General features: G+C 35.4%; 1 protein-coding gene across 1 annotated transcript in view; it reads left to right on the top strand.

The window, feature by feature from the left end:
• The window catches only part of DNAH12 (dynein axonemal heavy chain 12), a gene marked incomplete at its 3' end in the record, with an annotated part of 73,000 nt that overhangs the window by 39,823 nt on the left and 7,126 nt on the right, over positions 1 to 26,051 (top strand). The window contains exons 42-66 of the mRNA XM_082322213.1: positions 1,885 to 2,184; positions 3,366 to 3,544; positions 4,896 to 5,088; positions 5,179 to 5,340; positions 7,288 to 7,482; positions 7,780 to 7,913; positions 8,245 to 8,407; positions 8,860 to 8,940; positions 10,125 to 10,301; positions 11,103 to 11,234; positions 11,672 to 11,761; positions 13,310 to 13,450; positions 13,586 to 13,827; positions 14,174 to 14,321; positions 15,180 to 15,325; positions 16,493 to 16,707; positions 17,650 to 17,842; positions 18,706 to 18,898; positions 19,897 to 20,069; positions 20,576 to 20,716; positions 21,960 to 22,118; positions 23,135 to 23,279; positions 24,127 to 24,277; positions 24,627 to 24,880; positions 25,456 to 25,596. Of these exons, the coding sequence (XP_082178339.1) occupies positions 1,885 to 2,184; positions 3,366 to 3,544; positions 4,896 to 5,088; positions 5,179 to 5,340; positions 7,288 to 7,482; positions 7,780 to 7,913; positions 8,245 to 8,407; positions 8,860 to 8,940; positions 10,125 to 10,301; positions 11,103 to 11,234; positions 11,672 to 11,761; positions 13,310 to 13,450; positions 13,586 to 13,827; positions 14,174 to 14,321; positions 15,180 to 15,325; positions 16,493 to 16,707; positions 17,650 to 17,842; positions 18,706 to 18,898; positions 19,897 to 20,069; positions 20,576 to 20,716; positions 21,960 to 22,118; positions 23,135 to 23,279; positions 24,127 to 24,277; positions 24,627 to 24,880; positions 25,456 to 25,596 (4,248 nt within the window). The remainder of the gene's footprint in view (positions 1 to 1,884; positions 2,185 to 3,365; positions 3,545 to 4,895; positions 5,089 to 5,178; positions 5,341 to 7,287; positions 7,483 to 7,779; positions 7,914 to 8,244; positions 8,408 to 8,859; positions 8,941 to 10,124; positions 10,302 to 11,102; positions 11,235 to 11,671; positions 11,762 to 13,309; positions 13,451 to 13,585; positions 13,828 to 14,173; positions 14,322 to 15,179; positions 15,326 to 16,492; positions 16,708 to 17,649; positions 17,843 to 18,705; positions 18,899 to 19,896; positions 20,070 to 20,575; positions 20,717 to 21,959; positions 22,119 to 23,134; positions 23,280 to 24,126; positions 24,278 to 24,626; positions 24,881 to 25,455; positions 25,597 to 26,051) is intronic.

Here is a 26,051-nt window from a genome sequence, read left to right as displayed (position 1 = left end):
AAAATGAAAATATGAATTGCAACCCTTCCAGAATTCCTTCTCAGAGAGACTAAGAATGAAGAAATCACTTTCTCCACTTGCCTCCTTCCTCTCCCAGTCTTTATGCTAATTATGGGCACATGACAGCAGACGAAGGAAGCCAATGTGAACGTGCAGCTCGGTAGAATCTGAGTCCGGTACGACAAAAGACATCACAGAAATGTTGTGAAACTGAAAGCCATTAGGCCCAGCTGTATGGAATTTCTAAATGTTTTGTGAAGTTCCACGTTACAAATTTTAGCAAGTGTCACATTTGCAATGTACCATACACATAAAAAAAGGAATGGTGATTTGTGACATTTTTGCAAAGAAGCATTAAATTACAGACATAAATAATATCAAGGTATAGCTTTGCTGGCTTATTATGTAGCAGAAATCATTAGCAGTGTGAACGGGTCTATTGCCTACCATAAGTGTTCAGTGGAAATGCATTAGGTAGCTAATATTTGACTAATGAAAAATTCCGATAGAAAATCTGATCAGCTTCAAAGGCAAAATCAAATGGCTGAAGTTTCACAGGGGATGTGACTTCCTTCTACTGCAGAACTGAGGCCTTTCTCAGACTTTTCCTGCTTATACCCAAAGACATGTTAAAGACCGAATCCATCTCATTCCAAGGACTTGCAGAGCTGGTATTTCAGAACTTCTGTTGGGTAATACGTTCAGTGTATGAATCACAAGGCTGACTGATGACTGCCACTAGAAATCTTTTTGTAGGTTCAATTAATCCTTCCAAAACAAACAAACAAACAAAAAAGTAGTTCACAAGAAATTGGCAAGTTTTGCTTCTCTAAACAGAAAATAATAGTAGCAGCTACTAGTGATACGAATGCACTTGACTACATATTTAAAACATTCAGTTTTGTCAGGCTACATCTTAGACCAATTTCAGACTGTTGTCTTTTAATACAGTCATGCAGGTATTTCTCATCAGACTGCATCAAATTTTGTTTATACTATTAGACTCTTACACATTTGCCTGCTAGAGAATTTGTTCTAACATGAATTTTCATCCTGGTAAGCAATACCCTCCAACTCCTAGGATTGAAGTATAATGGAAGAACTGGGCTTTGGAATTGGCTTTGGACATGGGACAGCAGACGAAATGTGTACTCAGTACCATGGATATAGTCAAGCCTGTAACACTTGATTTTGCTGTACCCTTTTTTTTTTGTTTTTTTTTTTTTTTAGCAGGTTGATGTTTGATAATTGCCTTTGAGTATACAGAGACAGATTAAAGGTTTCCTCTGTCAGCATTAACTTCAGCATGTTATTTACGCTCAATGTAATGAGAAATGGCACTATTTCTGTCATAACAGCATGAGCTAACAACAGCTGATGCATTCCAGATAAGAGCAAAACATAGTCAAAAGACACTTTTCTTGATCTGCCTGTTCCTTCAGCATTTTTAATTGACTTTTTATTTTTGAGTAATTTGTAGATATGCAAATAAATAGATTTAAACAACTGAAATCTGGGAAATCACTATTACATATCATTCAGTCCTTCACTTGAAGGAGGATATCGTATAATTAAAGGAAGTCAAGAGATCTGAATGGTATTCCTGGTCCTACAACAGCTTTCTTTACACTTGCTACAATTACTTTTCCCATCTGCAATTAGGTTAGTAGTACATGTGTGTTCCAGCACTGCATGAGGTGCATCTAATATATTCAGAGGACTTTGAGATCTTTAAACATTATTAGGATTTATTAAGTGTGAAATGTTTCTCTTGGAGAAATATAATTTTAGAAGACATTTAAGATTCATTATAATAATATAGTCGGTGTTACTGTTTTGTTGATTTTGTTCTTTTGTTGTTGTTGTTGTTGTTGTTATCTTAAGGTGTATAAGAAAGCCATCAAAAATCTTTTGCCCACACCAGCCAAATCTCATTACACATTCAACCTGCGTGACTTTTCACGTGTTATCCATGGCTGCTTGCTCATTAAGAGAAGATCAGTTGAAAGCAAACATGTAATGATTCGGCTGTTCGTACATGAGGTATTTCGTGTCTTCTATGACCGTCTAGTGGAAGACAATGATAGAGCCTGGTTGTTCACTTTAATGAAAGATATTGTGAAAGAACATTTCAAAGAACCATTTGATTCAGTTTTTGCACACCTGAAGCAAGGAAACACACCTGTGAGTATCACGTTTAACCTGTAGTTAACAGTTTAACCTGCTTTCCTTATAAATTCTAGAAAGTTTCTTAATCACAGGTGAAATTTTGGATCAAATGTGCTTGAAAATTTGAGTTGAATTTGGCAAAATGCCTTCTTTGGAAAAAAAAAATGTAAAAATGTTTGGAAGGGTTTAACTGTTATACATAAACATCCTTTTCAAAAAGTATTTAATGTAAAATGTGGGTAAACTTATTACTTTTCTGTGAAAGAATCTTGTGTATCTGATAGTGAAACAAAAACTTGTTTCTTATTCAATTTAAAAACCAGTGCAACATTTTTGCAGATTTACCGAAAACCCCCATGGTATTTATATCTTAGAAATTTAATTTATCAAGTGTAGCATTTTATTAGGCTCCTAGATGTCTGCACATAGAAATAAAGCATCCAATTAATCAGTAAGTCAGCAGAGGAACTTTTCAAAAAAATTCTGTTACATCTTTTCTTGGAGATGCAGCAGCACGTACTGAATCTTTGGGCAATGGGAGATAAGATAACAGAAACAACCAGAGTAATTTATAAATTACTGCCACAAAAGTAGCTGGGATCTGCAGATAGTACTGTGCCTGCAAGGAGAAATACAAATATGAATACTCTTAAATGGACTTCCAGAGACCTGAGTGACAGGATAAAGAACCGTTCCCTTTTAAATTTAGCCTGCGACTGAGCTACTGTGTGGTAAACAGCATTCTGTAATTGTTATGAAATTTTAGTATTTAAAATGTTGTATAATCATGCTGTACTGTATGCCTTGTCTTCCTTTTTTCTGTTTTTCTTTTTTTCTTCATTGATATGTAGAAGAAATAACTTCGTGGTCTTCGTTATCCATTTGATAATATATTGAAAATTGCTACAGGTACATCAGTATAAATTTGGTGCAATCTGAAGGTCATGATTGTGTGACTGTTAATGGCTATTTGAGCCAATTGTGTTCCAGGAACAAATTAAGAATAAGTATATTGTTTAATACGGGGAAATATACAATTTTGAGGTGGGTGTTGTCTGCGAGTCAAAATATTTGAGTGCTTGTTCTCATGTCTTGAGTATTTGTCTAAATTCTTCTTTGTTTTCTAAAATTCCAATGAGGAATATATTAATTAAATATTAAACTTGACTTTATGATTTGTTGAACATTTACCATAGGTAACGGAAGAAAACATGAGAAGCTTGTTTTTCGGTGACTACATGGTTCCAGAACTTGAGGGAGATGAAAGACTTTATATTGAAATTCCAAGCATTCAGCTGTTCGGTGATGTTGTGGAGCAGTGTCTGGATGAATATAACCAAACCCACAAAACAAGAATGAACCTTGTAGTTTTCAGGTGCAGTTTTCTATTTCTGCTTGGCCTCTGTTACTGGTGAAGGCAGATGTCAGTTTTGCCTGCAGCCCCTGGACTTTCATTTCATCAAGGACGAAGATTGTAAGGGGGTGAGGTGCAGAGTGAGATACAGCACAGTCATAGCCGTCTGCTCTGTTACTGTGCAGCACAGCCGTGCCCCGCTTTGGGGCATGCACCCAGCCTGGTGCTGCAACTAATCCTGTGAAATTTTAGACTCTGCAGGCTGCTGTTGTTACCTTAAGGTGTGATCAGGCAGAGCTACAACTGAGACAGATTAGGAGGTCACAACTCCTTCCTCCTCCCTATTGCTAGAGATTGCTTCCTCTCCATCTTTGCCAGTGTGACTTGACATGTAGATGCTTTGTGAAGGCAATGAAGGTTAGTTTAAACACTTCTAATAGCAGTTTGTTTCAGTCTGGGACATTTTGACAAGCTGGATTTGTGAGTACCTGTATATACAACTATTCTGGGAGTTTGAAGAGCTGTCAGGCTCTGATCAGAGGCCACTTCTGAGTGCAGAAGCAATATGCCAGTTACCTCACTGAACAGCAGCCAGGAGAGCATGTCTCGCTGTAGCCTTAGAGTCCAATCTCATGGATAACATCTGGATTTCACTCCTTTATTTTTCTAGTCAGTCAAAATAAACGAGAATTTATCTTCTTTGAAATGCTTTAACCTTTCTTTGAGACCACTTTTAGCTGCTGCTCAGCTTACTTTAACTACCCCATGCCCTGTGCTTAAACAGGCCATCTCCTGTAGACCTTGCTGCATATTCCAAGGTGAACTATGCTTGTGCTTTCACAATAGATAGGACTCTCGGTAATGTGCAGATACTGCGTTCTGAAGATGTTGTGCCAATATCTATTTCACATGTAAGTTATAAAACACTGTCAGAGGCAGAGGGAAGGAAGAGGTTTGTTGATATAACCCATTTTCCCCCAGTTGTTCCTTTAAAAAGTATTTAAACTGTTTATACTTCAAGAAAGTCAAAACTGATAATGCTGTTATGATTTAGAAGTAGAGGATTTCTGTTGGTTTTCTCTTTCTTCGACACCTTTATTCATATAGTGCTCCTGTTCTCACCACCGCCCATTCCCTTCAGTAATTTGTAGTCATTTGTAATTTAGCTAAATACTGATATTTGTACAGTAGAAGAGTTGTGAGTTTTATTTTATTTCATGGTGCATACCCACTCCCTTTCTTCCTCTCCCCCCACCCTGCCTTCAGAAATTTGTTTTGGAGATGCTACTTCTATACTTGTTTCCCAGATTTATAGGTGCACAAATGTATACGTATTTCTGCCATTCTGCTAATCAGGACATTTCAAATACAGGTATGTGTTGGAACATTTGTCTCGTATAAGCCGCATTCTGAAGCAGCCAGGGGGTAATGCTTTGTTGGTTGGAATGGGAGGAAGTGGACGTCAGTCTTTGACTCGTCTAGCAGCATTCATGGCAAAAGTGTGTGTTTTTCAACCGGAGATTTCTAAGACCTATGGTACAAATGAGTGGAGAGAAGATCTGAAAGTGAGTATTAATAACCTGTCTGCATTTTGACTTAATTTTGGGGAAGGATGTTTTGGAAGGTACAATATTTTAACTGTCTTGCATTTTTAGAGTCTTCTGAAGAATGCAGGTGTAAAAGGCTTGAAAACTGTATTTATAATCACAGATGCACAAATTAAAGAAGAAAGCTTTTTAGAAGATCTTGACAGTGTCCTCAACACTGGGGAAGTACCCAATCTTTTTGCAGCAGATGAAAAACAAGAAATTATAGAGGTATCTTGAGAAATTCTCTTTAATGTCACCTGCCTTTTAAGCTATTTTGTCAGTTCAGTGTGAAGTGTGGCTTTTGGATATATGCACTTAATTCTGTGACTTTTTTGGAGACCTTAGATAAATCAGCCAGTTATTAGTAAACTTATGGAGTCACTTATGCCTACTACTAGCTTTAATTCTGACCTGGCATTCTGTTCCACAAGCACATTAAGTTGTGCGCGTAGGGAACTTTGATTGCTCACAAATACCCCGTGGCCATAGTTATTTTTTGCAGTCTGTTGGCAGAAGAAGAATGTACATCATAATGTTTTCATTGATCAGTTAAGGCCAAAGACTTTTTTTGAGAAAACAGCCTGCCTTTGTCAATAGACTCTTGCTGTCTCGGGCACTAGGGCATTGTTAGACAGAATTTGTGAGTCTTGACATTTGTACTCAGAGAGAAGCTGGGGAAAGGTGCTCCACGAATTCAGGGTCAGAAGTAAAGATGCAATGTACTCAGGCAGTTTTTAAAAAATTTCTAACTAAAATCAGGCTTGGATTTTCAAAATAGCAGTCACCAGTTGGGAGGGAGGGTCATCAATCTTTGTGTACATCAGGTTGGAAACTTCATGTTAGCTAACAATATTTGGAACTGTATGCTGTGCTGTCTTCATAGCTCTGTGGTATATTTACTAATAAATTACCTAGGTGTGCTTCTAGTTGGCATTCAAAGTGGTTCTTAGTACATATGCAGATGTTCTTTATTGAAATAGCTATATCACTTGATAAATGTTACTGTATTGTTTTTTCTTGCACTTAAGTTATGTAGCATGTTGATACCTGGATTCCATGTATTTTGCACAGAAGTTAGATTATAATTCTAATCATCTTTCTCTATTACTGTTTCATTCTTGCCAGGTATATAACAATATTAAGATAATGGGGCTCTTTTACAATTTTGTTTTACCAACATATTCAATTGGTGTATGCTAGAACTTGGTAGCTATCCATAATATGCCAACTGGAGCAAAGTTGGTTTTTACTCATTTAAATCTGCTCCATCAAAATATTTCCACTTTTGATCTATTGCTACTAAACTAATTTTTGTCATTTAATTTAATTGCAGGATTATGTAATGTATACATGCTTTTGTGGAAGAATAATTTGAGTTTTAGGGGTTTATAGTCAGTGTTTCATGCATTGTTAATTAATTGAGGGTAATACTTTCATGAAGTAGTCTTTAGTTTCGAATCTAGAGACTTCTTGTTTTGAGAGATTATTATTTCTGGTAAATGAACAACTGGAATATGTTTTGATGTTTGAAACTTAAATCTTCCTCTCCAATTAGGTAAATACAGCGTATTTATATTAAAGCTAAAACAGTTCTTAGTAAATTAATGTCTTGAAATGTTGCTTAGGGGACTTACATGGCACTGAAAGCGTAGATAATGAGAAAAATATTTGCTTTTGTGTAATGACAGTAGTAATTTGCCTCATCTGTTTGTATCTCCTAAATCTTTGAGTGACTAAAGATTGATTGTAATTAAGCCTGATAGTGGTATTTATCATTAGAAGGCTTTGGTTCTTTATTTCTTGAGGGAGCTGATTATGAATTCTGATTTTTTCAGAATGTGTCTTAACCCTCTGTCTCATCTTAATGTGTCTCATCCATCTGGAACTCATCTTGGGATGGATTTTTAGGTTTTGTTCTGATGTACTTGCAGTTGCTCAAAGCAGCAGATGATCATTTCTGGAATGAGTTGTCAGGGTCACAGATAAATATCGTAGTCTTATTCTCAAACACTATTTACTACTTGTTCTGTTTTTCTAGTTTATTCTACTTGTTTCATATATCAAGAAAAAATTTTATTTCATGGTGATGCTATCATTAACAGGATTGCTATCGGACTTCGGAAGTGCTTAATGAGAAATTATGTAACAGTTTTTACCTTATGTATTATTCCTCAGGGTGTTCGTGCAATAGTTCAGGCTGGCAATAAACATGAAGAACTCAGTCCCTTGGCCTTGTTTGCATTTTTTGTGAACAGCTGCAAAGAAAACCTCCATATTGTGGTAGCATTCAGCCCGATTGGAGATGCTTTCCGCAATCGTCTGAGGCAGTTTCCCTCACTCATCAACTGCTGTACTATTGATTGGTTCCAGGTATGTGAAAATACTTACATTGTTTCCTCAACAAACTACTTCCGTTTTCTAACAATCTATATTTTCACGTCCCATTAGATTTTCTCTTACCTTCTGTATAGTAGTACTCCACATTTTTCAAAATTTTACAATAGCATAGGCATTTTTTGTAATATTTTGGGAGCTCTTTGGTGCACAATCTCAGTTGGGACTAGTGTGTCTCATTCTGGTGTTTTGAATGGTGAAAACTGTGTTTAAAGTATGAAGACTGCTAACAGCTGAATTTCACAAATGCTTCTCTCCTCACTTCTCCCTCAGCCGTGGCCTGAAGATGCCCTTGAGCGTGTGGCTAATAAGTTCTTAGAAACACTTCAGCTCACAGACAGTGAGCGTCAGGAAGTTGTGCCTATCTGTAAATACTTTCATACTTCAGTTTTGTCACTCTCTGTAAGGTCAGTCTGTTTCTTTTGAAAACAACTCGTTAATTTATAGAAATATTAAGAAGGAAGAGATTATGCTGTTGAAAGTAGTAAATTGATCAACAGAGAACTCAAAAGTTAAATTTTTAGAAGTAAGAAACAACAAAATAGGTGATTGAGTTTCATTACTACTAATTTCTGTCTTAAAAGTTAATGTATACTATCTGCCTACATAAAAATATTATATAAAACTGTCAAAATTGTTTACTCCTATTATTTGTCAAACAGGTAAGTTTGCTAACAATAGTTAAACAAGAAAAAGAAAACAAAACTTAAAGGTACTTTTTTTTTTTTTTTTTAATAGGTTCTTGCAAAATCTGGGACGCCATAATTATGTTACTGCTACTTCTTATCTTGAGCTTATTGCTGCGTTTCGGAAACTTCTTACTCAGAAACGAGAAACTGTAATGAAAGCCAAGAAGAAATACGTGAATGGACTAGATAAGCTAGCTTTTGCTGAATCACAAGTGAGTGAGGACAAAAATGGGACTGAAAATACAAGATGTTTGGCAAACCAGGTCTTTTCCTGGAGAAGTCAGTCGAAAGCATTACTTCATATTTTGTTTAGCTCAATCTTTAACAGTAAAACCGTAAGAAGTACATTTTGCCTTTTCTTTCCTACAGTCATAGCAGTTGTGCTAGAGGCCACAGACCTCTAAGCATGTGTTGCTAAGCAGTATATGAACAGAGCTTCCCTTTCCTAGATGATTAACAGGTGACTATGAGTGAACGTAGTTCTTAAAATTAGAGATTGTACATATGAGATAAAAATAAGTCTCGGAAGTGTTCTGATTTGAAACAATGTTATTTCCTTCTATCCATAAATTTAGTCATTAGGTAAAATCTAAGCCTTATAGAAATTGTTGGAAATTGTACTTGGCACTTCTTAATCCTACCTGATTCTTTTGCATGTGTATAGGTTGGTGAGATGAAACAAGAACTAGTTCAGCTGCAGCCCAAACTGGAAGAGGCTAAATTGGATAATGCAAACATGATGAAGGTAGAGTTATACAAGCACAACTTTGTGGGTTTTAATGTAAGCATGTGTATACCTGGGATCCATAATTTCACCTTTATAATAATTAGCTTTGAATGAGGAATCTTAATTGTACAATGTACTTCTACTTCAGTATCTCAGCTGATTCTAGCCAGGTTTTAAAGAATATGCCTGTATAAGGTTGCTGGCATGTGACTTTCAGAAAATAAAGAGTTGAGTTCAGGTTTTTGAGCTCACTTGTTTACTGAGGTTTGCAGTATTATGAAACTTGCCACTATGTACGCTTATATCCCCGGAACTGGAAGAAAATGGTGTTCTTTACATAAGATACAGACTCTGGATGTACAGTCCTTGCCTAAGCTCCATGCTGAAGGATGTTAGAGGAACTTTTGCGCTAACAGTGTTTAGACTGGATTTCCCAAGATCATTCACAAACATTGCAAAAACCACAAATAGTTCTTCAGCATATAAAATAAACAAGAACAGTTTTGCACAGTCTGCCTTTGCACGCACAGGGATTATACGCTTGATTTTTAAAAGGATCCTAAAAAGGATTAGCTTCATAGAAATTTAGTGGGATGTAGGAACCAATCTCTTAGGTGTTTTTGAAAATTGTGACTTGTGAAAATACGCTTATCTAGTATGTTTACTGTTGCATCACAAAAAAGCAAGATTTGGTTGATGTTTTCATACACTTGCTTCTGATTTGTAGGTGTTTTTACAGATACAGTGATATCTCTTCTACCTGCTCTTACCGATCTCTAAGAAAACTAGATGTCACTTATATAGAAATGAAAAGGGAAAAAAAAAAAAAATTCAGTAGTCAATGTTATAGCCTATGAAGCTATGAGAACTCACTATAAAAGCTAGTCATTTTTTAGGTACAGCCTGATGCACAAATATGAGGAGTTTCTTGTCTCCTGAACTTCAAACATACTTTAAATAACTTTTATTGACAGTAATCTGATTTCATGCAGTTTACCTACTATTAAAGCTCCATGATGATGTTGCATTATGCTAAGAAACAAATTATTCCCTTAACATAAATTGAAAATATATGAAAATATTGAAATACTTCAATTTTCTCTTTATATTTTACAGTATTCCAAAAGTGCTATACTAGGTAATTTCAGGTTATTTGATCGTTCGCTGCTCGATAGGAAACTCACCCATGTGTTTTTCTTTAGACTATAGAAATAGAATCTGCAGAAGTAGAACAAAAAAGAAAAACTGTAAAAGTAGATGAAGAAATTGCTACAGAAAAAGCTGAAGAAGCTCAGACACTGAAAAATGAGTGTGAGAGTGACCTGGCAGAGGCGATTCCAGCCCTGGAGGCCGCACTTGATGCTCTTGACACCTTGAAGGCAAGCCGATCTAAACTTCAGCGTTTGAAAGAGTTAATCAACATGATGAAACTCCATCCATTTATTTGGGAAAGAATGCACTAAGATGAAAAGAACTTGAAAAGTGTTACATTTCCTAAGTTTTGGCAAAGGAAAGGCCCTGTACAGTCATTGTTCAGTATATTTCCTATTCGTGTATTCAGAATACAAAGGGGACAAGTGTATTTAAAAAATTGTTCATTTGCAAGAAAGCCCACTTGTGGGAAAAGTAACCAAAACCTGAAGCTACCAGCAGTGGTATCAGCTGAATTTCCTCTTTCGGCTAAGTTAATGTTGACCCCTAGTGTGTAACATGGCATTTGTTTATGGCTAAGAATTATCTGGATCTTTGGTTTAAAAGTTTTGTCCTTGTCATGACTTAACACGTGATCTGAAAGCGGTATTGTTGAGAAAGTCCTGCAGGAATTGAGTATAGTAGGAGGTAGTTTAGTAAGAGTTATGAAGTGTATGAGGTGTCTTAGATGACACTTATGGAAGTGTATCAAAAAATATTCTGCCCTGGACTTTTAAAAACATAATTTTAATTATTAGTTTGCAATTACTGGCATTTATTTCATTTTTATTTCCTCTGTATAGGATACATTGATGGATATTGTTAATTGTCTTGCTAACACTGTATGATCCTTTCTAAAAGTCCTCTGTAATTATGTTCATTGGTAATGGTGTTATAATTCCCCTTTTTTTCCTGTTAGTTAATTTATCTTAGTGGTAAGAAAGGCATAACATTTGTCATGATTTTTTTAAATGTGATTTTTATTTTAGCCTTCTGATATATCAATTGTCAAATCAATGAAAAATCCTCCGTCTGGTGTCAAACTTGTCATGGCCGCTGTCTGTGTCATGAAAGACATAAAACCTGAAAAAATTGCAGATCCTTCAGGGACCGGAGGCAAGGTAAAATGGCAGACAATTGTTTCAAATAAAAGTGTAATTCATGTTCTTCTCAACACAGAGCACTTGTTCAATAAACAAGATCACCCAAGGTCCACTAAAGTAGGCAAATACTTATAGCCTCTGTACGTTATTTTACTGAAAGCTTCCAGAATTCCAAATTTTTTAAGTTTCGTAATGTGCAAAGAGAACACATTTAATTTGCTTGACTTGTATATAGATAATATGTAACTCTTCCCTGAGACACTGTTCAGGTTTTGGCTTTAGGTATGGTTTGGGGGAAATGTTCGATCTGATAGACTTTCCTTTATAGATGTCTCAGGGAGATACAATGTCGTCAGTATTAAATATGCATGAGTTTTAATTAAAAGAGATTTGTCATTTATTGTTTATGTGTTTGTTTTAAAGCTTGAAAAGATATTTCCTATTGTGTTTTGTAGATTTTGGATTACTGGGCTCCAAGCAAGAAACTGCTTGGTGACATGAATTTCTTAAAGGATTTGAAAGAGTATGACAAGGACAATATTCCAGTAAGAATTCTGTCTAACTTTTCAGTGATTTTTTTACCAAATAGACACTTTCTGGCAGAGGGGATCAGAAAACACTATATCAGAGGCGCCATTTGTCCGAAGTTAGTCAACTTCTGTTATGACCAAAGATCTCTATAATATGATAGGGTATCTCTATAGGATGAGTATGGTCATGGCAAGTCAGTCAAAATTCCTCGGGGTGAGCCTTCTAAGTGGCGTTTCAGAAGGCTTTAGAATTCCCTTTGGGAGTTCCTAAGGCTTCTATACAGCCTGTCTTCTATTTGAATGAAATGTCCTTCTGTGCACAGATGTTTCTAACTTAGCAGTAGTATCTTATCAAAAGGTAAGAATAACACATAAAAAACCATATCAGAGTCAGCAGTCTGTCCTGTTCATTGTCCTGTGTCCAAAAATGGCCATAAGCAGGTGCCTTGGAAGGGGTAGGAACAGTATATATGATAATCTCTCCAAATATTCTCCCAGCCTCCGGCACTCTAAATAAAGGACTTCCAAAGCTAGATGTAGTTTCTGTGTGTTTAGTAGCTTTCAGTGGATCTCTCTTCTGTAATTTCTCAGGTCCCCTTGAGCCCATGTAAATTTTCTCTATCTACAAGATCTTTTTAGAAAGCGTTGCAGAAGTCTGCTTTAAGTGGTATGAAGAGCGATCTCCTTCTGGTTCTTCTGAACCCGGGTCCTTTTAGCCTCATTTCATGTATTCTGTTTTAGGTTTTGGTTGGGGTTGTTTTTGTGGAACCAGGGAACGTTTGATCCCTGTCCAACTTTTCTGTGCCTTTTTTTGTACTAGTTTTTCTGAATCAATTACTCTGGCATTATAAACTTTTTTCTATTTTTAAATAACCGTCCACATTGGTGCTCTTCTTAATGGCTGTTTCTAATTGTATTATTTTGATTGAATGAATGCTGACAAAACAGGTAATATTTTGTTAAGTATACTAAAAGATATACAATAAATGCAGAAAGGTACTAGCTATATAACTTTATTTAAAATATTACCATCTCCCCCAAAGATCTTAATATCCAAGCGTGTGATTCTTGCCATTTGCCCAATTCACTGGAAATTAAATATGCTTTGCCCTTTATAAAACTGGTCCCCAAAAGCAGGCACAAGCAATGTAATTCATTTAGATTTTGCCGTATGTTGGTAGAAATACATTTTTATAATGATACCCAACAGCTGTGTCTTGTGAAAAGATAGCAAATAATGAAATTAGCATGTTTTGCACAAGGGACAGCATAAAGTAAGGCTTCTATGTCACTGTAATGCTCTTAGCACTAAGGTAGCTGCCACATGGAAGACATACCAAGTGAATGATTATAAAGGATAAGGATAGGATTAGGATGAAAACAGGAAAAGATCACAAAGCGTGATAGGAAAATCAAAAGAAACAAATGAGCAGTGGTTTCTACTGTAATTAATACGAGGTAGTTCTTCCCTGTTTCATCGTGTAGAGAAATGGCAATCAGTCAGTGTAATTTTAAAGTGTCAGCCACAAGACTTTGATGAGATGTAATTCTTTTGCTATCCAGGCAGCTGTCATGCAGAAGATTCGGGCTGAATACTTGACTAATCCTGAGTTTGATCCCCAAAAGGTGGCTAAAGCTTCCTCGGCAGCAGAGGGTTTATGCAAATGGATTATGGCAATGGAGGTATATGACAGGGTTGCAAAGGTGCGTTTTTGATCCTAGTCCCTCAGTGCTATGAAAGCTTCCCTTTCCTTGGTATATTCACCCTAAGCATTGTATTAAATAATAAAGTTATAAAAATGTGCTTTAAGCATTTGTGTATTGGTTGTATTTGAATAGGTGGTTGCACCCAAAAAAGAGCGTTTAAGAGAGGCACAGCAGTCCTTAGCAGAGACACTGACACTGTTGAATCAGAAGAGAGAAGAACTTGCAGCAGTTGAAAATCGTTTGGCTGCTTTGGAACGAACCTTCACTGAGAAAACTGAAGAAAAGGCTCGATTAGAATTGCAGGTTGATCTGTGTGCTAAAAAACTAGAACGAGCAGAGAAGTTGATTGGAGGCCTTGGTGGAGAGAAATCAAGGTCAGGTTAAAGTTCAAATGTCAGATATAACAGCCATTGTAGAAACAGAGTTTGAACTTCAGTTCTCTGAGCTGTGTCTCTGTCTGAGGGCTGTACTGCTGAAGAGTTTAACAGTCTGGGCCCTTGAAAGATTCCTGATGGTTTGTAATGTAAAAATATGGGCAGCAACATTGGGAGAATTGTAGAGAAAGTCTTCAAAATGAGAATGAAATACATAAACACCATGTCCTTATTCTCTACCTGAAGTTAAGATAAACGACAACAAAAAAGGTGGATTTTTATCGTCAATATCATTAATGTGGAGGTTTCAGCACCGTTTTTTTCCTGTATTTTCTGCTTGTCATAGATGGAATAATGCTGCAAATGACCTTCAAGACACATACGATAATTTGACAGGAGATGTTCTGATATCAGCTGGTGTGATAGCATATCTGGGAGCTTTTACTGCTGGATTTCGACAAGAATGTACCAAAGATTGGAGCAAACTGTGCAAGGTCAGAAGGTTATCTTAGATTTAAATAAGCGTTTGCTTTTTTTTGGACTACTGCAAAAGGCTTCAAAAATCCCTTGTCATTTCTTCAATATTAGCTTAGTAAAATGCAATAAGATCAATGGGATAAATTTTGCCGATCCAATATTCTGTAAATTTGAATTTAATTAAATCGGTGAATTTACTCTAGACTTAAAGTAGCATAGCAGAAACGAGAGCACATCGTTGACTTTTTAAGGCTTGATTATTACTTAAATAAAATCTCAGAATTTTCTCTATTTTGCCTTTAAATGAAATAATTAACTTTAAAATGCCATTGTGTAACGTAAAAAAAATTCTATAATAACTTAGTCACATATTTATGTGTTAATTAAATAGTTGATTATGCTGTTTGCAAAGGGACAGTTCCAACATACTTCTACTAATGCCATAATTCATAAATCGAGTGATTTGAAGTCACTGATTGTGACTGACATTAAACAGTAACAAATCAGCATTGGATTACTGTACTGAGTTAATGGAAGATATAGTCATTAGATGATTTCCAACTCTGTGAGTTTCTTAAGGTAATGCATTGTCATAACTTTAACAAAACCCCCCACATTTAGAATGTACAAAAAACTGGAAAAAGCCTACAAAATTTGGAGAGAGAGAGTAAATATTCAGTGGGGAAGTACAGTTAGCTATTGAAACTATGATTTTATTTTTCCCAGAATTTTTACTTATACTTGACCTATTTCAGACTCTTAAAAGGAAATGCACATTGTCACTTTGGATTGAAGTGGCATTTAATAAAAGATGTAAAGAAACACGGAATAAAGATAAATGGGGTTTTCTTTTCTTTTTTTTTTTTTTTTTCCAGGAGAAAAATATCCCTTGTTCTGAAAATTTCTCTTTGAGTAAGACTCTTGGTGACCCAATAAAAATAAGAGCCTGGAATATTGCTGGTTTGCCAACTGACATGTTTTCTGTAGACAATGGGGTCATTGTTGACAATTCAAGACGTTGGTAGGTGACAAAAAGGTTTAATTTTCAAATCCAAACAAGTTTTCACTTTTTTTAAAAAAAAAGGCAAACTAAACATCTAGAATTAGTGTAGCTTCTGTAGAGACAATGTAATTGAAAGCAGGAGTAGAATCTTTATATCCAGCTCAGGTTGTGTAAATTGCAGGGACCAGATACCACAGTCCCCTTCAGTTTCTTAGAGTTATAAGGCTATCAGACAATGTTTTTATGTTTTATAGACATTTATTGTGTGTGAAAGTCACATCTTTATGAAGGATTCTTTTAGGACCTTTAACAACTTTTTTTTTTTTATTCCAACTGAAATTTTATTTCAAGGATGATATCTATTACATTATATGAAAACTTGTGATAGCTGCAAGTCATCTGCACTCAGTAGAAATATAAGATTATAAAACTTCCTAGTGATGCTCTTGTGATCTGTGTTCTGTTAAGAATTAGTCTTCATGATAGATTCAGATTACATTCAGACTACAGTGTGTAATTCCATTTTTAGAATGTTGCTTAGTTCTCTGAGGGTGCAGTTAGAGGAGATGTTTGATATCATTCGTGCCTGTCTTATTAAAATACATACACATAGATGAAATCAGCAAGTGCAAAGGGGGACAAATCTGTTGAACAAAATTAAAATATTGTCACCTTTCCCTGCCCTGCTTATGTTTCCAGTCTTATACTAGCTGATATACCAACACCTCAGATTTAAATTGCAACTAATTGTTGATTTTTATTTTTTAAGTGAAACAATGATACATAAAAATATATTTATATATTATTTATATATATTTATATGAGATTTAATATATTTAAATATATTTAATTATCTAATTCTACAAAATTTATAAAAATAATTAAATTTTAAATACTGAGAATTCCAAGGGAGAAGCAGAACAAGATTTACAAGAATTCTGCATTCTGGTATATTTTATGAAAAATGTTATGAACACTTTTTTGCAACTCTTAAAATTGTTTTTGGTATTACTTTTCAAATTATGATAAAACACCTATGCATCCATTTTTCACTGATCTCTTAAAATAACAGAATCAAAATTGTATCACTTTTTCCTTGACAGCCTGGCACAGAAACATTTAAAAATAGTTTAAAATTTTCAAAAACTACTGCAAGCACTGAGAAAACTTTCTTGTATATTCTAGGCCATTAATGATTGATCCTCAAGGTCAAGCAAATAAATGGATCAAGAATTTTGAGAAGGAAAACCGCCTGAATGTTATCAAGGTCAGTGACACAGATTATATGAGAACTGTGGAGAACTGCATTCAGTTTGGAACTCCACTTCTGCTAGAAAATGTTGGAGAAGAACTAGACCCATCACTTGAACCTCTGCTACTTAAACAGACTTTTAAACAAGGTACAGCAAAATTAATTTTGAACCCTGAAGTAGTTTACATTAATGTTCATCTTATAGTCTATGGTACTGTCTGATATTTTTCTTACTACCCTCTGATTTACTGCTGCCTGTGGTAAGAGGAGTGTAGTCTCACAACAGCCTGCAGTTTTATTTTATTTTTTAATAAACAGCATTCATATATCACATGATAGTGGTCTTATGTGAAAACCTTCACCATGTCACTATAGGAGACTAAAAAGACACTTGACTCTGCAAGGGAAAAATAGTCAATGAAATTATGTTTTGCTTGTTCATTTTCATATGTTTTAGTCTAATACTAATATTTACTAAATTTTGCACGAATCAAGAAAAGCTATGAAGGCATTTTGCTCAAGGCACAATTTTCCTGTGTTTCTCTGAAACTTGCTAAGTAGCTGTGGATTTGGTTATCAACTCTTCTTTCTTTTCCTCCTGGAAAAAGACAGAAAAATGCAGATAAGCACAAATATGTTTTACTTCCTTCTTATGTAGTTTATCTTTACTGGTTTTCACATTCATACTTAAAAAAAAAAAAGACAAAATGCTCAAACACTTTTTTCCTTTTTCTTTTTTTGAGTTTTCTATTTCAGATGGGTAATTCAAGGAAATAGTCTGTAAGAATATCATATTTGAGAATATTTCCACAGCTCTCTGTTACCATCTCTAGTATTGCATATGCACGTTGAAAGTGCGGTAGTAATTGGATTGACTCAATTTCATCTGCTAAGAGTAAAATGTGGCCTCACTGAAGTCTCTGAGAGTTTTTCAGAGTATCAGATCTATTTATTTATTTACACTTTTCAGGAAATTTGTCATTGACATGAAATTTTGTTCTATTTAATCACAAAAGTAATTTTTTTTTTTTTTTTTTTAAGTAATTGAAGTAGGTAACTGTTTTCTTAACATTTCTCATCTTAACTTTAGGAGGCATGGATTGTATCAGGCTTGGTGAGACCATTATTGAGTATTCCAGTGATTTCAAGTTTTTTATTACCACAAAACTGAGAAATCCACATTATATGCCTGAACTTGCTACAAAAGTTTCTCTACTCAATTTTATGATAACACCAGAGGGACTTGAAGACCAATTGCTAGGTATTGTTGTAGCGAAAGAGAGGTAAGTCTCTCTTTATGGCAAATAGCCATTAAAATTTTTTATGGCGTAATTCCAGGGAAATGAGATGAATTCATTGTGAAGCAAAATGAATGTTACATGGTGTAAATATTGATCAGTAGCAGCTTTAAAAAGAAAAAAGTTGTTTTTCTAGTTTTCATATCTAAAAAGTTTGTTAGGGAAACAGATTGTCATGTTTACTGTGGGGTAAGTGTCCACAAGTTAATTAAAATAGCAGATGTAAAATCATTGTTTTTTCATGGCAATTTTCTCCTAAAATATTCCTTGAATGTTAGAAAACTATGTAAATATTATTTGAAGTTTAAATCGGTAGTGTGATTCTTGCAGTGTGACTGAGCTGCCAGACAAGGATGCAGAATTATGAGGATTTAATTTTAATTTTGCATGAAACAAATGCACAGTACCTCTAAAACTGAATATGGGTCTTATCTGAACCCTCACAGAGATACAGAGAAGTAGTATCTGGGTTGTACGGAAATGTCTACGCAATTGGTCTAAACTCTGTTTGCTAAAAAATTGTTTCCAGCAGTAAACTTATTCCGCATATCACATGGTGGCTTTTTAGGCAGCAGGGATATAGTAAAGGAAAAGTAGGATGCGCTGACATTTGCCAAATGCGAAGATGCTAAAGCTTAGACCATCATTTCCAAATACTGAAGTTATGCAAAGAAATCTATACTCAGAATTATAAATATATGCTGAACAGTGACAACCTACTTAAAGCAAAGAGAATATTCACAAGTATTTATTGTAGGAAGAGGGAGTCATCTTCATGGGCTTCCTTTACAGTCGGTGGAAGGTGAGTATCAACTGGTTTTGTTTTATGTGTTTTTCTTCTTCATTAGACCAGAATTAGAAGAGGAAAGAAATGCTCTCATCCTTCAATCTGCAGCCAATAAAAAGCATCTAAAAGAAATTGAGAAGAAAATTTTAGAAACCTTACATTCATCTGAAGGGAATATTCTGGAAGACGAGACTGCTATCAAGGTCTTGGATTCTGCTAAAATAATGGCTAATGAGATCACAAAAAAACAGCAGGTAAGGAATGTGCGGGTGTGCTTTCCTTAACAATACAGAGAAATTAAAAGTTAAAATTTGCAGCTAGCAGAAGGACTGTGAATTCCATGCAAAGCATAAGGAGGAAATTCTGTGCTTGTGAAATGTGAAGAGAAATAAAATTGGATCCGTTCTAGAATCTTTACTGTTAGTTTATTCAGTCTTTAATTTAAAATGTTTTAAAGAATGTGTATCTATCTATAAGGACTGAGTGAAAAGTAATAAATTCTGAAGTTAAGGTAACGTGTTAAGATAAAGGAAGGAACGAATTTTTTAAAACAACAAAAATATTCAGGGAGACATTAATAATCTGGGTAACTAATATAGGTATGCAAGCACAGATTCTTTTGTTACACTTAATGCATTAAAATATCAGCTGAAGTCAATGAGAGCTAAATAACATTGGTAAGAGAATAAATATTTTTTTACATTCTTTTTAATTACTATAGACTTAACAGAAATCAAATATTAGTGTTTTTTTTTAAGCTGATGTTGGCCTTACTGCTATTTGTTAATGCCTATCAAATGTAATCTCAGAATTTGTCTGATGGTCAAATTTTGAAAAACCTTTTAACAGTCAAGTATTGTTTTGTATAAAGCTGATTTACAGTAGAATAAGTAGAGCTTAAATACATAACCAGTCTGCAATTAGTCGTATTTTTGAATATTGCAGAGATAGGCTGATACTTTTGATGCTAACTGATGCAGCAAAACTGTTGTGCCTCCTTTGTCCTTTGTTTCGACTATTGCATCCTGTAGTGTAGGTAAATAGATCGGGCAGTACCGTGTTAGGGGCAAGTACTTGCTTTACCTAGTGTAGTCATTACCTGCTGTGATTGTGCCTTCTGGAACATCAAAGTTGTCTTACTCTGGCATTACAGAGAGCTGTATAGAACTATTTTAATAATGTTATTAAGTAGTAATATTCTTGTACAGAGAATATTGAAACCTTTTCTTTATCCACTACTATTGATATTTAGATTGCAGAGAAAACAGAACTTAAAATAGCTGAATCTCGAGAAGGCTATCGACCTATTGCAAAGCATTCATCGGTGCTGTTCTTTAGTATTGCAGACCTGGCAAACATTGATCCCATGTACCAGTACTCCCTTAGTTGGTTTGTTAATCTCTTCATCAACTCTATTCATGATAGGTAAATACAGTCTTTCTGATGTAAAATAAGGTGTTTTCATTCTCTTCTTATGAACAGTTCCCTCCATTTTGAAACCGTTTACCTCTTATCCCTCCTTAAATGCAGGCTTTTGAAACAAAATATGATTTGTTAATGAAGTAAATGCTCTTTTTAGTTAATGTTTGAGCAAATCATGAACTGTAAGCATGTGCTTTATTTAAGTATTTTTAAGAATGTGATTTAGAAAGGGTGAAGTCTGGTTCTGAACTAGGCTCCATTATGAACACTGAGTGCCACCACCTAACTGTGGTAAATAGATTTCAGCTCATTATTTTGCTTGGGACTTTTAAAAGAGCAGTAAAACATTGAGTGTAATTGAAATTCTGGGGAAATGAGCATCTAAATCCCTTATGGAGCATGTGCGTCCAATATAATTCTTCCACAACCTTAAATAGATTTAGATTTCTTGACTGGTTGCCTAAGTTATTCAATCTGAAGTCTCAGTTTCTCACTTCTTTTCTTTTTAGTAACAAATCCAAAATTTTGGAGAAGCGACTTCGATATCTAAATGACCACTTCACATACAATTTGTATTGCAATGTGTGTCGTTCACTGTTTGAAAAGGACAAGCTGCTCTTCTCGTTTTTGCTATGTTGTAATCTTCTCATGTAAGCTCATTTTTGTGCAGTCTCTTAATAACAGAAACTAATGATTTTCTTATCATGGAAAAAGGTATTGATGAGATAGCATGTTCTTATGCATATTGATAATAACACCTTTGGAGTAAGGCCATGAATGTTTTGGGTTTTCTAATACTGGTAATATTTACAAGTGAAAGAGTATGTGAGTGCATGTATCACTGCTACTGGACACGTTATGAAAAGAATGTTCCTATGCTCCTTTAAATCACTGGTTTTGTCAATGATACATCTCTGACTCCCTTTAAAGGACCTAGGTAGTGCTACATAGCATCCTTATGTCAAGAACAATTGCTATTATTGAAGAAAATGTTTGTCCTGGTTTTGGCTGGGATAGAGTTGATTTTCTTCCTAGTAGCTGGTACAGCGCTGTGGTTTGGATTTAGGATGGGAATAACATTGGCAACACACTGATGGTTTGGTTGTTGCTAGGCAGGGCTCACACCAGTCAAGGGCCTTTCAGCTGCCCGTGCTCTGCCCGGTGCACAGGGAGCCGGGAGGGGGCACAGCCAGGGGGGCTGACCCCGACTGGCCCAGGGGCTGTTCCGTACCCTATGGCGTCCTGCCCAGTATAGGAACTGGGGGAGTTGGCCGGGGGGCAGCGATTGCTGCTCCAGAACAGACTGGGCATCAGTCAGCAGGTGGTGAGCAATTGCATTGTGCATCACTTGTTTTGTATTTTCTTTTATAACTTTTTTTTTTTTTCTTCCTCTGCTGTCCTATTGAGTTGTTTTTATCTCAACCCATGGGTTTTACTTCCCCCCCCCCCGGCTCTCTCCCGCATCGCACTGGGGCAGGGGAGGGTGAGTGAGCAGCTGGGTGGTGCTTAGTTGCTGACTGGGATTAAACCACGACACATCTTAGAAAAAAAAATCTAAGACAGAAATGTGCCATCGCAACAACTTCTAGACTACTGTATTCTCAGAACCAATTATTTTCTATAAAGCTTTTAAAAATCAGGAATAATTGCGCTTTTTAAAAACAAATAAGCATATATATACCATTAACCTCTTGAAACCCTTGCTATAGCCTTAATCAGTCATTTTTACCATACAGTTTTTTAGCTATGTAGAATACTGAGATCTGATCTCAGCTGTTACTGTAGTAGAAGTATTACTAAATAGCAGTGAAGTGTAATTAATTTTAAAGAACTCTTTATATTATGGAAAACTGTGTCTTAATAACTGAATATTATCTGTCTTTTTTAATATAGGGCTAAAAATGAAATAGAACATCAAGAGTTTATGTTCTTACTAACTGGGGGTGTGGGTCTCAAGAATAAGTACAAGAATCCAGATCCATCCTGGCTGCCAGAGAAGAGCTGGGATGAATTATGTCGTGCAAGCGAAATCCCAGCTTTGAAAGGACTGAGGTATAGTAAAATGTTGTGAATTAGCCTTAATTGTTTTTGACCAAAGCATGTATAGCACGCTAAAAGAAGTATTTCCTATACGTTTTCCAAACCAGTGCCAGAACGCCAACATGGTAAAACCAGCCCCTTTTTTTGTCATTAGGTTTGCTTCACTTACAGTCAGATCGCTAATTGCAATATTATTTAATGAAACTATTTTCCTAAATTATTTGAGGCATTCCCTAAAGAAACTTTTCTTTTGGAATGTCTCCATGGTAGAGAAACAAGTGTTTCAAAGGGGTCAGTGGAGGCCAAAGGAAGTATATGTAGCAAAATTCCACTGCAGAGCTGGGGGAGGAATTTTTCTGGTAAAATCTAATCTCCTGAAATCACGAAAATTCCACCCTGGGTTTAAATAGAATTTAACCCTAAATTCTGGAGCCAGCATGGCTGTACAAGTCTTGCATATAAATAGCTGACAGAGCCTGAATATTCGGGGGATTTGGATCTGACTGCAGAAACACTGCTCTGTTAGAATCAATTGTTTGGAGCTGTTTTGTGTTTCTCCCCCCTAGGAGTTTTAGTAGCAATGTGGATGATGATCCAGCCTTTAAATAGTCTGAGAGTTGTCCCATTGCAGAGGATGTACTCTGCATGTTGCGTGAAGGAAAATAATTTTTTTTTCCTTGGTTGAATTTCCTGGTAATTTTCTTCAGTTAAAGAGTGGAGTTTTCCTGCAATATGAGAGGCATAAAATTCGCCCAGGCCTACGAAGGTCCAAGCAGTGCTGGCTGGAGGAACAGGCAGAACTTACTGTCAACTCGGAACGTTTCAGGTGGAGTCTTGTATGTCTGCAGCAGCGTGGTGGGAAAAGATTTTTCACTCTTCAGCATGGAGAATCTCTACTGTAGGATTATCTGCTCATGTAGATGTGGAGTGGCTTGTATGACAACACAATATTGGCTTCTGATAAACGTCAAAAAACAGACTCCAGGTATTTACAGTAATTGTAAGTGCTTTTTTTTTTTTTTCTCTAGGAGTCATGTCTCTGAAAATACAGGTGAATGGCAAAAAATTTATGACAGCAAAGAGCCACAAAGCTTCCCATTGCCAGAACAATTGAATAATACATTAAATGAATTACAAAAGATGATAATTCTTCGGTGCTTAAGACCTGACAAGGTAAAATGATCTGTTATCATGTGTTTGTAGACTGTTTCATGTCTTGTAGCATAGTTTGCACTGGTTGTTAAAATAACTAATCTGATCTTCATCATATTTTATTAAGAAAATTAATTATATTCTTATTTTTCAATTGAGCAATACAAACACCACAACCATCAGCTGAGATCTTTTGTCTGACGTGATTTAATGCATCTTTCAGAGTATACTCATTGTTCTAGTTTTCTTCAAGTGCTTGTCCATGTTTTTAATCTGTTGTATACTCAAGAGCAGTCTATATTAGCCTGAACAAATACACAGAGTATCCAGTACCGTGTGCTTTCATACAAAGAGTTCCAAGGCAAAGAGATCAAATGTGTTTATTTGAACAGACAAGGCAAACTTGTAACACATTCTGCCTTTGGTGCACTTAGCAAATTGTATTGTATGTACTTTAGGAACAATCAATGTTAGGATTTAAAGTACATATTGCAATTGCTCCTTAGAATTAATTAAAAATAATTACATTGATATTTACTAAGGGGCAATGTGATGGTTCTCCACATCAGGTAAAGCCTGAATTAAAGTCTTAATGTCATTTATTGTTTATATGAGGTATGTTATTTTTTATTTTCTAAAAACATTATTATTCCTCTTGTAAGGGAAAAAAAAAAGAAAAGGGGGGGGTGTCAACAAGGTGACACCTTTGCTTCTGAAGCATTCTGCAAGACCCATCTCAAATCCATGCAAAGCAGAGAGGTGTCTGTAGGCTCAGGAATTTAACTAATACATGGTACGTAAAAGACGCTGTCAAATATGCAGTTATGTTTCATTTATGTTAATGACTTGTATTTACTTTTTTTACCAGATTGGTCCAGCTATAACAACATTTGTAACTGATAAACTGGGGAAGAAATTTGTAGAGCCACCACCATTTGATCTAACAAAAAGTTACTTAGATTCAAATTCTACAACCCCTTTAATATTTGTGCTGTCTCCAGGAGCAGATCCCATGTCTAGTAAGTATACACAGAAAGAGGAAACAAAAGCGTAGTACAGCTTTTTAGATGAGGGATCTGAATTTCCCCTTCAGTACACAATGAGGATTATTTTGCACTTTGTGCAAGTAGATTTGAGTATATCATGTCACACTGGTAAAATTCTGTGCTCCCTAAAAACAGGAATGGTATTTTAAACTAAATAAATTTTACACTCTGCATCAAAGCTATACCATCTTATTGTGCGTACATTTTAACAAAACAGTAATAAACGTTTTTAAATGTTTTTGGTTTTGTTGTTTGGGTTTTTTTTTCTGACATAACTTCTTTTTAATGGAGAAATGCTAAAATCTTACGCTTTCTGTTCAAGGCCTCCTGAAATTTGCGAATGACAGAGAGATGGTTGGCGATAAGTTTCAGTCCATCTCATTAGGACAAGGACAAGGACCTATAGCTACAAAAATGATTCAAAAAGGAATGGACGAAGGAACCTGGGTTTGTTTACAGAACTGTCATTTAGCTGTCTCCTGGATGCCGATGCTGGAGAAAATATGTGAAGAGTTTAAAAGCGAAAAATGTCACCCAGACTTCAGACTTTGGCTTACTAGTTACCCTTCACCAAAGGTACGTGCATTGCCAAATATTCTGTATTTGGGGAAGGGAAAAATTGGTGACATTTTTAGGAAATATTCATATCCCTGAATGAGCTGATAATATGGAATTTCCCTGAAATACAGTGAAGCTGTTGAAGAGATAATTTAATTAAGAAAGGACATTTAAAAAAAATAATTATAAACATAGTAATGCCAAGCTTCCATTGTAATATTTTGATATTGTGATGTGTGATTTTTTTTGTGTACTAGTGGATGGAACTGCATTTTGCCAGCGTATATAATTAAGAAGTTTTTATGCTGTTACCGAGGTTTTGTTTCACATAAATTCAAAAATTTAATTTTGCATTTTATTTTTGAGGTGTTGAATACCAAAAAAACATTTTAAAATATAGGCTTGTTGTTTACAGCAAGGTCTTGCTTTCTTGATGCCTTTGAGAATTTTTTTTAAAAGCTGTTGATGTTTAAAATGTAATTTCTTACAGATAATTGTTTATCTAACAAACACAGAGTAATAATATATTGTTATAATAAGATAGCATCTATTCCACACTTTCTGAATGCAGTTTTGCTATTTTTCATTTCTAGTTTCCAGTAACCATTCTGCAGAATGGAGTGAAGGTGACAAATGAACCTCCTACTGGTCTTCGGTTAAACCTACTGCAGTCATTTCTTTCTGATCCTATTTCTGATCCTGCATTCTTCTCTGGATGCCCTGAAAAGGAGCTGGTAATGTGCCTGTCTCTTGGCAGTTTTAGTCTTTCTTTTTTTTCTGTTACTGATTTCTGTCCATTGAATATTATAAGCTAAAATTTTTACTATGGTTTAAGTTCAGGTTTTGCAATGACAAAGATGATGAGAATTACTCTGCCAGGTAATCTCACATGGCAAAATTTAAAATGGTTTCTTAGACTTTATTAAATCACATACATATTACACACACATTACACAATGTATGTAAACTCTGAACGTTCATTAGTAGGGCATACCTATCATTATTGAGATGGTAAGCACTGAGAAGATCTTTTTGTGCTGCCAGGGACCAGTACTGCAGTGCCCATATGTCTTCCTGGCGAGTGATGAACCACTTAGCTAATCATTACCTGTGAAGGAAGTGAAAAAACCGTGGGATTACTCAGAGACATGAGTATGGTAAACAGTATACATAGGTGTAAGTGGGTGCG

This window comes from Platalea leucorodia, assembly GCF_965183815.1.
Source record: "Platalea leucorodia genome assembly, chromosome: 9".
Lineage (NCBI taxonomy): Eukaryota > Metazoa > Chordata > Aves > Pelecaniformes > Threskiornithidae > Platalea > Platalea leucorodia.
The sequence above is the reverse complement of the archived record's forward strand: the minus strand, read 5'-3'. Positions and strand labels throughout refer to the sequence as shown.